General features: G+C 33.4%; 1 protein-coding gene across 1 annotated transcript in view; it reads left to right on the top strand.

Annotated features, from left to right (window-relative positions):
• The first annotated feature begins 463 nt into the window (after positions 1–463).
• Positions 464–11,845, top strand: part of prkcq (protein kinase C, theta) — a 31,519-nt gene continuing 20,137 nt past the window's right edge. Inside the window, exons 1-3 of the mRNA XM_016458496.1 lie at positions 464–530; positions 7,940–7,960; positions 8,840–9,307. Coding sequence (XP_016313982.1) covers positions 9,190–9,307 — 118 coding nt within the window. The 5' untranslated portion in view covers positions 464–530; positions 7,940–7,960; positions 8,840–9,189. The remainder of the gene's footprint in view (positions 531–7,939; positions 7,961–8,839; positions 9,308–11,845) is intronic.

Raw genomic sequence — 11,845 nt, 5'->3', positions numbered from 1 at the left:
ACAGGTTCTTATACGGTAGTGGTGCTATATAGCACCTTAACCACTCCAAAGAACCGCTGAAGAACCTTTTTTTTTAGAGTGTAGGACTTTGCTGAGGAACCCTTATGCTCAGAAACGGCCCTGGTTACAATATAAACACATGGAGTTATTTATATCTCATCTACAATAATGTACAGTATTTGAAAAATAATGTGTTTTTTGAACATTAAAGCATGTCAACATATTCTGATACACCAAATACACAAAATAATGATCTTTAAAAAAGCATCATATGACCCCTTTAATGTCATAAAATTAAACATACGAACTTTGAGCAATGCTGTACAATAAAAGGCAACGACCTATATTTTTGCAGCCAAGAGTGCAATTCTGCAAACCGCACACCATTTCTTTCTGCTTCCTTTAGTGTGTGATGAGAAGTGTGAAACGCGCGCGTCACGTGCGTGCAGGTCTACAGAAGTTCCATAAGCAGGCGTACTTTCAGAGTAGGCTACTGCACTGAAGAGCTGCGTTCATTTGAGCTGCACTCGGTAAGTGCTGTTTTCATACTCTGTACGTTATGTATGAACCTTCAAATTAAATTGAAGCTTGGTTTAACTCTAAAAATCAATACGTATAAATAGAAGAGCTAAGAATATGAATAGAAAAGAGACAGCCTGTCTGTCCGTGTTGCTGATGTAACTGTTGTTGACTGTCTAGATAAAATTCACTAATAAGATGTAGGCTACATCTAACTTATCCAGTTGGCTTTGCTATAGCTGTTCGTGTGGCAGTTGCAGGAAACCACAAAACGTAGAAGAAAACCGTGTAGAAGTAAACTTTGCATTTGAGAACCTGCTCTTTTAAAAAACACAAGCTGATCTTTTAAAGAAAACAACGTGTGGGATGTATGCATCAAGCTTTTTTTCAGTTATAAGAAAACATGTTTTCACACTGTTTTGTCTTACAATGCCCACACAAGTGTGGCAAAAGCTGTGGATCACGAGCTTTTGTTGCAGTTGGAAGCATAAGCCTGGATGTTTAGTTTATAGAAGGATTTAGAGCTTGTTTGTTCAGTATTTGAGCACTTTTTTTGGCCTTAATTGGTCTATTTTAAGTTAGTTAATACCTGCTGAACTGTAGTGGCTTTAGCCTTACCAAAGTGGTGAATGCAGCCCTTTTATAGGTTTCAAATGATATTAATATCTCAAATGGTGCTCTTTCAAAGCTCGGGGTTACAGTATGTTTAAAGTATATGAAGTATCAATGTTGACCGAGATGTTTCTCCTAAAATGAGAGAACATGAGTTGCCACAAGTTGATAAGAAATGTTGAGATTTGTGAATTTTAATAGCAGATTTTGGTATTTTGGCAAATCTGAGCTCAGCCATTACTGGGGTCCTTTCAACAGTAGAAAGGTCTCACATGCACTCTATTTCATTTCATTTAAATATAAGAGAAACAACTGAGATATGGAAGAGATTTAACTTGATTTTTTTTTTTTTTGGTGGATTGTTGGATATATCTTTTGAACTTTTGCTTCTTTTAATCCATTTTTATTGTTTACTAATGGTACTTACTGATGTTGACATTATGCATCATATCAAAACATCACTTCTGACCTCTTTCTGCCAATAATTTGATAAAAGCTGCTTGTAAATCACACTATTATTGCCAAAGAATCACCTTTTCTGAAGAATTATGATTTAGTTAGTGCTTTATAATGTCTTTTTCGGTGTCTGAATTCAGTGTGTGATGTTTGCAGACATAATTGTATGCAATTGATCCATATTAAAAATACACTTTTTTTTTTTGGAATGGGGTAATCCAAAAAAACCCAAAACTATCAAATAACAAGAAAATTGTGAACATACTACCTTCCTGTAGTATGATATGTGTGAATTAGAGGAACTGCAAATGTCGGGCACTGGAACATCTTACTCACATCAGAGTGCAATTTCCAACCACATTTTAACCAAGAGCACAAATCATGTCAGTGTTATGTGATTTAAGTTAAAATAACTTACTGCAATCGTTTGTAAGACATTTTGAACCAGTACATTTATGTATTTTCCTATATTCCATTTTATAATATACTCAGTTGTATATTGTACTGAAGCTGAAATAGCTTTACTCAAAGCTAATTATCAAACTGCAAAAGTTTGTCATGATACTTCCTATTTTTATTGATGTTAATAAAAGATTTATATATTAAAAAAAAATAAATAAATATATATATATATATATATATATATGTGTGTGTGTGTGTGTGTGTGTGTGTGTGTGTGTGTGTGTGTGTGTGTGTGGCTGAAGGTTGTACTGCTCAGTGGTTATATGTTGACTCCTTTACAAAGGATAACATGGTACTAAACCTCAAACACCGATGCAAAGATTGGATTGTGGAGTGTGCCATGTTATTTCAACAGCCTCGTGGCAGAAAACCTTGGGTTAAAAATATACTACAATGAACCAACATGTGCAAGAATAGCTCAATTATGCAATACCAGCATCAATAACAGCAAATAACTGAATAAAAGCAGCTGTAAACATAATTGTTTTGAATAAAAGGGTGTTTTGCTTTGAAAAAAACATCTTGTGATTGTGCTACATGTTTTTCAGTTTTTCGTCCGTTTTAGTAGTTACTTTGCTTTTTTAGGTGTTAAAAGGCAATGGAATAATGGCATGGTTGTGTAAGATGCTATCTAGATGTAGATCAGATTTTTAGCACATTCGCAATAGACACCATACAATATATAGTGCTAAAACCTTGATTGTAAAAACACTTCCTCTTCTGTTTATTTATAGAAAATGCATGTTTTTGCCTTTACCTCTCAGATAGAAATGCACAACACTGTAGTTGTGTTTTTGAATTGAAATATTGTCTCACAATATTTAGCAAACATTAGATGTTGTCATCAGTCTTGGTTATATTTTTAACAGTAATATACAATAATATCTTAATTTATGTTTAATTTAGATCTACATTAACATTCAAAATCGTTTTTTTAATAGAAGTCTCTTATGTGATCGTAAACACAAAACAGTGAATTTACAGTTATGGTTTTCTTTTTTCTTTTTAAAAATTAAATTAATTTGTAATTTATACCTGTGATGGCAAAGCTGAATTTTCAGCATCATTACTCCACTTTTCAGTGTCACATGATCCTTCAGAAATCATTCTAATATGCTGATTTGGTGATCAAGAAACATTTCTAATTATCATCACCATTTGTAATATGATAAATGTATTTACTGTTACTTTTTATCAATTTAATGTGAATACAATTAATTTTAGTATTAATTTCTTAAAAGCATATGAATCTTGGGGTGGGGGGTCAGCCTGTCAGTGCTCAGACCATACGACGCACATTGCATCAAATTGGTCTGCATGGCTGTCGTCCCAGAAGGAAGCCTCTTCTAAAGATGATGCACAAGAAAGCCCGCAAACAGTTTGCTGAAGACAAGCAGACTAAGGACATGGATTACTGGAACACTATCCTGTGGTCTGATGAGACCAAGATAAACTTATTTGGTTCAGATGGTGTCAAGCGTGTGTGGCGGCAACCAGGTAAGGAGTACAAAGACAAGTGTGTCTTGCCTACAGTCAAGCATGGTGGTGGGAGTGTCATGGTCTGGGGCTGCATGAGTGCTGCCGGCACTGGGGAGCTACAGTTCATTGAGGGAACCATGAATGCCAACATGTACAGTGACATACTGAAGCAGAGCATGATCCCCTCCCTTTCGGAGACTGGTCCGCAGGGCAGTATTCCAACATGATAACGACCCCAAACACACCTCAAACTCTTCATATATATATATATATATATATATATATATATATATATAATGTGTGAACTATGTTTAATTAAATAATTTAATAATAAAAAAAAATGATTGTAACTTTTGATTGTAACTTGATAAATGCAAATTAAAAGATTTATTCAAAATAAATGCGTATGTCTGGTATCAGTGCAAAAACAGCTTTTGGCCAAGGATACCAGAAAGGGACATGATGGAACTATCTTTAAACTGTTTAAACGTCCAACACCACCACAGTAGATTCATTCTTAACATCAAACAAAAGGAAGATGAATCAAACATCACTTTCCTTTAAATTAAATATGAAATGTCTTTTTCTCTGCAGGTTCCTCCACTTTGACTACCTTTCTCTCTAATCAGCTTTGACTACAATTCCTCTAATCTTCCAAGCAGTCAATCCATTTACCTTAATATGTTCTCTTTCACACCTCTGAGCTTTGAAGGCAGAGTAATTCGTTACAGTGTTTTACTTAAGCCGAGCCATCTGACTTCATCGTTTTCTTTACTTTTACAGTACTGTGAAGAATCCTGTGGTCAATCTTCTTCTCATTCTCTTACCCACTATTGTATATCTCTCTATGAACAGTCAAGCTGTGGCACGAAGGGATCCATTGGCTTTGTAAAGTGTGTGCACTTTTGTTTTAAGGGAATATTTCTGAAGAGGAGGGGTTAAATCTAGGGAGGATTTTGAAAATTAATTCCCTTGTCTAATAAAAGAATGAAAACTCTTTGAAAGAGTGGAAGAAACAGAGAGCAGCATCTCAATGCCTGTGCCTCAAAAGGCTTTTGAAACCTCTTAGCCTTGAATGCTGGAACATCTTCCTAGTCTGTTTATGAAGAAGAGAAGATGTGGTTGATGTTGTTTCTCTTGCTTCCATCTGTAGTATGTTTGCCGAGCAATCATCCCTGATTAGAGAAAATTAACCATTTGACTATTCACGTTTCATTCTAAATGTTCTTCGTCGTGTCCTGGCTGCATTCTTAAGATGCTCAAGAGGAGAAAAATATTAGATGTTTTATATCGGCTGATTTGGTGCTTTATTCCTGTGTCTGATGTTTGAAGCAAGGGGGAAGGATTCTGGGTTTGTGAATCCATGAAATTCTGTTTGAAGTAGCATGATTTCGCACAGCACATTGAATAAGGGCCTCAATCAACTGCAAAACAATGATCACTTCCAATGAAATAAATGTACAGTAGTTTGCAGAAACACATACAACAACTGCATAGATAGCTGAGAGCTTTTGCTTAGTCACAACTGATCTTAAAATTATTAATTAGAATAAATGAGTAATGCCACTCAAATGAGTAATGATGTTTTTCATCAGAGCGGAGATGCATCATCATTTACCGAAATGCAGTTATACTGCTAAATAAAGGGTCCTTCCTGCAAATCACAACCTTGATGAAGCTGTTGTTCCATGAAAAGTTGAATTTATAAATACACATTGCAATAAATATTTATAAATGAGCTGATCACAGACAGACAGAAAAACAGACATGCAAGACTGAAACTGATGCTCAGAGTAATGAGGAGAAATGTTCATTTTTCCACTCTGTTTGATTGCAGTTGTTTAGAGTTTAATGAGAGGAGAAACCGAGATGCTGTGAGTTGGTTTTATTGTCTGAGTCCTTAGCCTTATGTAACTCCAAGTACACTGATCAATTTGTGCATGATTTTTTTTTTTTTCAGTGAAGGGTTTTCCAAATTCTGCTAATTGAAATTCTTCAGATTGAAATCCCAATGCCTAATGAAGCTACTATTTTTTTCCATTTGGGAACCTTTAAAGAGAAGAGAAGGAGAGAAGAAAAGTAGTGCCATCTCAAAAAGACAATTTAGATGACTAAATCCCAAAAAACATTTATTTATTTATAAAAAATTTTTGTACAGAGGAATTATTACAAGTGCGTTAAAAAACAACCTTTACACTTCTGCTTATAAACACTTCAAGGTTTACTTGCCTGCTGACTTCCACTGTATGTGGATTAATGTAAAAACATTTTTGTTTTTACGAACAGAGTTGAGAATGATTTTCTGTGGTAACTGAGCCACAGAGTCTTAAGTATTGAACATGGAATATTCCTTTAACGAGCCTCATGAGTCTAACCTCCCGAGTGGCTTGCGAAAGGTCAAATGTATTTGTAGTTCGGTCCAGTCTAGTGTATGTGAGTTCATTGGAGGCGTTTGTGCTTTGATCCCACACTTCTTCCACCCCTGCAGCTTTCACATGCTGGGATAGTTCAACTGTGTCGACTCTGGAGTCAGTATTGACCCCACACACTGTTTGATGAAATATCACCTTCATAGAGCCAATAAAGACTTACTATAAAGTTATGACATTAAAGTGTCTGTCTGTGTCCAGCTGTGTTCTTTCTGTCTGTCTACTGTTGTTTGTCTTTTCTCTCTATCCTGGTAGCAGAGGCAGGTAAGAGGGCCAGCTCGCTATCTGCGCTACAGTCCTTCAATGATGCAGGAAGTGCGGTTTGAGCTGTCAGTCAAACGACAGGAAATACTTGGCAGTAACACATTTAGAGCAAGAAAGAGAGTTTATAAGACAGAGTTTTGAGAAACTTGAGTTAAGAAAAAAGTATGTTATGCATATTGTTGTACTGAAATAACACACTTAACAATCTGGTTTTTAATTTTATATATATATAGGCCTGTCACGATAACAACTTTTTGTTGTGCGATATATTGCCCCAGAAATAATTGCGATAAGCGATATTATTGTCCTTTTAAAGACCATTTTATGCCACTGAATATATAATCGTAATGTAACAGCATAATAATGCAAGGCGGCCTACACACTTCCAAATGACAACAAACTTTTAATTTTTAAGAATATTTAGATCATGGAAATTAAGTCTCAAAATATTAGATACCTTAAAAAACCTGAATAAATAGTAAATAAACATTTTCTAACAAAAAGTGCAAAGTAACGAGTACAAAAAAAGAAAAATGCATAAAGAAGCATTTTTTAAATTAGAACTAGCACCTCATGACTACACCACGTTATGTACGAGAAGCTGCAAAAGACACAGGCGCAAGTGGAATGTACAAAACATGATGACATTAATTTTAATATATTGAAAAAAAATTTGAATTCAATTTAATTATATTTAAAGTAAATATAATGGGCGATATATTGCGTCACCAAAAATTATTGAGGTCATGTACATATATTGCGCGATAAGTCGATATATTGATTATTGCGACAGGCCTATATATATATTCTGTTAACACATTCGATTTTAGTTTGTTATTTTCTTCCTATATCATTTAAATAATCTGTTAATCACTTACAATTCTTACATTATGATATGATAAAGCAGCTGAAAATTTGAGACTCTTAGTCACACCCTAGCAACCATCTAGTAATGTTGATTACCAAGTAAAATTTTTTTTTTGAAATAAGTAAAAATCTGAGGCACTTACAATGGAATTAAATGGGGCCAATCCATAAACATTAAAATGCTCACTTTTTTAATAGTACAGCTACAAGATGTACTGTTAATATTTTGTGTACATGATTTTAATGTGGTAAAATCGCTTACTAACCTATTTCGTGTAAAGTTATGTTCAATTTCACGACAACGTAATGCTAAAAACCTAAAGCGTTAATCACTTTATACCTACACAGCATCTTACTGCTATACAACTCTACAACTGTAACTTCTGTTAAGTTAAAATTTTGAAAAGCTTCCAAAATTGGCCTTATTCACTTGCATTGTAACTTTGATTTTTCTTTTTAAGCATGAATCTAACTTATTTCATGTGGTAATTTACTTTATGCCACAGATGCTGTTGTTTGAGCTTAACCAGAATATTTTGTTAATGATTTTTAACTGTATTTCTTAGTTGTGGCATGTGGCGGGGAGTTAGTGCCACTCACATTTTCTTTCAAAAAAAAAAAAAAAGTACAAATCTAGTTTGGTTTCTGTTTTTGTAACATGAATATCGCGCACTATAACATACACATCCAGTTTGAGCAAAGTGTAAATGTGTGACCATGACGTGTGTTTTAGTATTGTATGTTTGGCTGTGACTCAGCAGGGAAGTGAATCCTGGCAGGCTGTTGGGATGGGAGTTTTATATTTCACATCTATTAATAGTTCTTTCTCTCTGGTTCTCTCCCTTCACCAGTTACCTTACAGCTTTTAACTGGTAAGTACTCTCTAAGTGTTTCCTGTGGTTCTGTGGTCCAACTGTTTAACAAGTGTGTTTTCTGCTTAGTTTATGACATTGGTTGGTGTAAATTTGTGTCATGTTAATTTAAAGGGCATGTGTAGTATGGAAAGAAGTTAAAGCGTGTCTTTAGCTGTGTTTCCATTAGACAGAGAGCATATGAGAATGATCCTCACAACCGGGTTGTTCATGCTTTTTTGCATCTGGGCTTTAGTTAATGGTTTAAGGAGACTTAATTGAACAGTATCATTAATACACTCTTAAAAATAAAGGTTCTTTATTGGCATCAATTGTTCTTTGAAGAACCTTGAACATCCATGGAAACTTTCAAATGCAGAAAACGTTCTTTACAGTTGAAAAAGGTTCTTTCGATTTTTAAAATGTTCTTCAAAATGGTTCTTTTAGGAACTGTTCACTGAAAGGCTCTTTTGGGAACCAAAAATGGATTTTCCATGGCATCACTGCAAAAACACCCTTTTGGAACCTTTATTTTTTAAGAGTTTATGTGACTTTATTGACAAATATGAGTTGTATATGAACATTAAAAAATGAAAATCAAAATGTCATAACATTTTAAACCATTGAAATATTGAATGTACTAATGATGTGTTATTTTATGTTATAAATTAAACTAAAACTAAATTAAAATAAAGTGCTCGCAATTCATTATTTTCTTTTTTTCTGCTAAAACTGCTAATATACTGTATATAATATACTACAACTTTTTATCCATTTACTAAGTTTCATTTAATATAAATATATTGTTGTCATTTTGAATTAATTTGCTATTTTTATTTCTTTATTGTTGTACTTTAATTAATATGCTTGAAATTATTATATTTTATTCTGTTTGTGTAGACTTTCAACTGTTTCATCCCAACATCATTCCTTCTAAAACAGTGGCTATAAGAGAGCCGGATCTGATGGACAAAGGACCAATTTAAACACTTTGATTGAAAAAAATATTACTTTGGATACCAGGGAGCTAAGGAAACCACCATTCCAGACTTATATTTGTACAGTACTTGCCCCTCTACTGAGCCACTTGAGATTCAAAACCCATACATCGGACATCACAAATATGAAAATAAATACCAAATAGGAGTACATCACTATACAGAAGATCCTTACAGTGGAATTAAACACCATACTTTCACGGGAAACTGTATATCTGAGGCTATTGCTGTTGGATCTGGGAGTTTACAGTCATGTCTCCATTCCTGAGGATTGGTTTTTCGAGTTTTGAGATGGACCCTGGGCTTGCCTACCATGAAGAAGTACTCAATCCATACTGTGCGGTCTACATGAAAGAGGCTGTGGAGACTGGTAAGAAATACTTTTGCTTCAAATATATGAGGATAGTTTACCATAAAAGTGTGAAAAACATAGACAACAGACACCACGGGGTAGTTTCTTTTGTTATGGGCATTTTTTTTATTTTTATCATCACTTTTTGTTATGAAGGTCACATTAAAATGGTCTTGGAAAAATTTTACCATGCATTCAGTATTTCTTTTTGCCATTTTTTTCAAATTTCAAAAGATATAGATTTTAATATTTTTATATTTCATCTTATAGTCTTATCTATATTTTTATCTATATATTTCTATAGTTTTACCCTTGTCCCACTTTTAATTTTAAAATATGAAAATCTATCACTATGAAATGGTTAAAATATGAAATCTATTAATAAAAATATGAATAATTGTGTGTTAACTTAAAACTACGATAATCTAAAATCTTAAATAAATTAACTCTGGTGTCATTATCACAACCACCAACAATTTTGCCCCTCATTTTTTTTCCAAGTTACTGTACTTAGTTATGATGTAGACAACAGTGTTAGTGAAGAGTTTGATAATTAAATATGAATCATGTGATGTGCAAAGATAATAAGAAAAAAACCAAGGCAAATATGATTTAAAAAACTGAATATTTTTATTGGGCACCAAGCTGTAATTTTGGCAAATTATGCAAAAAGACTGAAAATACTATTTAATTGTATCTATTGTACATAAAATGCTATAATGCGAAAAAAAAAAAAATAATTAAAAATGTTTAATCTGCAACAAAATGATTGCTGATTTCAGATGTGGTGGAAATGGCACGATGGTTTAAGAAAATAAAATAAAACAATAAAAGAAATCTCCTGTGATGCATGCATGTGTCAAAGTGTTACTTGTTAAATATTAATGTTAAAGAAACATTCGAAAATGTTATTTTAATAAAGTTTGTTTACTAAAAGTTTAAAAAGACGAAATTACCCATAGTGGAAGAAACACCCACAAGATCAACCTACTCAGTTTTCAGTAGGTGAAAGTGTGTCTGGTCAAAATTGGTAACACTACTTACTATTATTGGATGTTTTGTGTGTTAGTGTGAATTCTTGCCTTAAGGGAAGTGTGTGTCATAAGTGTCATTATCAGTAAAAAGGAGGTATCTATTTCTTTCCTGTTAAAGGAACAAGTATGACAAGTATGCATACTCTTCATGTTGTGATTCATAAAGCACGCCTATATGTCTATCACACACACATTCCACAGTTTCAAATGGGGTACGTAGTTATTAGACTATTCAGCATCAGTTTATGATGACAGACAGATGCCAAATATGGAACCAAAACTGTTTTCATCATGTCTAATAGCATTTGAAGACCAAATATGTAAAAATTCCAAATGTTTTGCAGATGCTGTCAAGATGTTTTTATACGTATTAATGTTTTTATGCGTATTACTGTAGGTACTGTATATTTGAAACGCTTCGAATCCTACAGAAATGGTTCACACAAAATTTAAATCGTCATTATTTACTCACCCTCATATTGTTCCAAATCCAAATAACCATCTTTATATTAGGGCTGTCAAACGATTAATCGCGATACAAAATAAAAGTTTTTGTTTGCATAATATATGTGTGTGTTCTGTGTATATTTATTATGTATATATGAATACACACACATACAGTATATATTTTGAAAACATTTACATGTATTTACATGTCTATATTTATATTCATATAATTTATAATATATATAAATAGATTTAATAATATAAACATAACATATTTTTCTGAAATATACCTATACATGCATGTGTGTGTATTTATATATACATAATAAATAAACACAGTACACATACATAAATTCTGTAACCAAAATCTCATGAACACTTGACAATAACTGTGGAACACACAACACTATTTATACACTCATACACTTATTTATCTAACACACATACTTAGTCTACACCTCAAATTTGCACATAATATACCTGTACATACAAAACTGTCTATTGTAATATACCTGCACATACAATTGTCAATTTATATATTGTTATTCCTTATTTACTTGTTCTATTTATTTATTTTTATTCTTCTTTTATTATCTGTGTTTTTGTTCTGTCGCTGTCATTCTGTTGCACTGCGGAAGCTTCTGTCATGAAAACAAATTCCTCGTATGTGAAACATACCTGGCAATAAAGTTCATTCTCATTCTCAAAAACTTTTATTTTGTATGCGATTAATCGCAATTAATCGTTTGACAGCACTATATTTTATCCACACTATATTTTATCCACAGCACTACACATACCCCTACACATGTCACTTTTCGACGTAACCTACGCTCATTCTCACCCTCCCGGCTATCTGCTATGATTTCATCTTTGCTTCCTTCCCCTGACCAGTTATCATCTCTTAATGTTAACAGTGCTACTGATACTTTCTGCTCCACTCTTACATCTTGTTTAGACACTGACACCTTGTCTTCCAGGCCAGCTCGTACCACCTCTTCTGCCCCTTGGCTATCTGATGTTCTCCGTGAGCATCGTTCTAAGATCAGAGCTGCAGAAAGAGTATGGAGAAAAT

The sequence above is a fragment of the Sinocyclocheilus anshuiensis genome, unplaced genomic scaffold (genome assembly GCF_001515605.1).
Source record: "Sinocyclocheilus anshuiensis isolate Anshui unplaced genomic scaffold, SAMN03320099.WGS_v1.1 scaffold719, whole genome shotgun sequence".
Taxonomy (NCBI): Eukaryota; Metazoa; Chordata; class Actinopteri; order Cypriniformes; family Cyprinidae; genus Sinocyclocheilus; species Sinocyclocheilus anshuiensis.
Note: the sequence above shows the minus strand (reverse complement) of the source record. Positions and strands in the feature narration are given on the sequence as shown.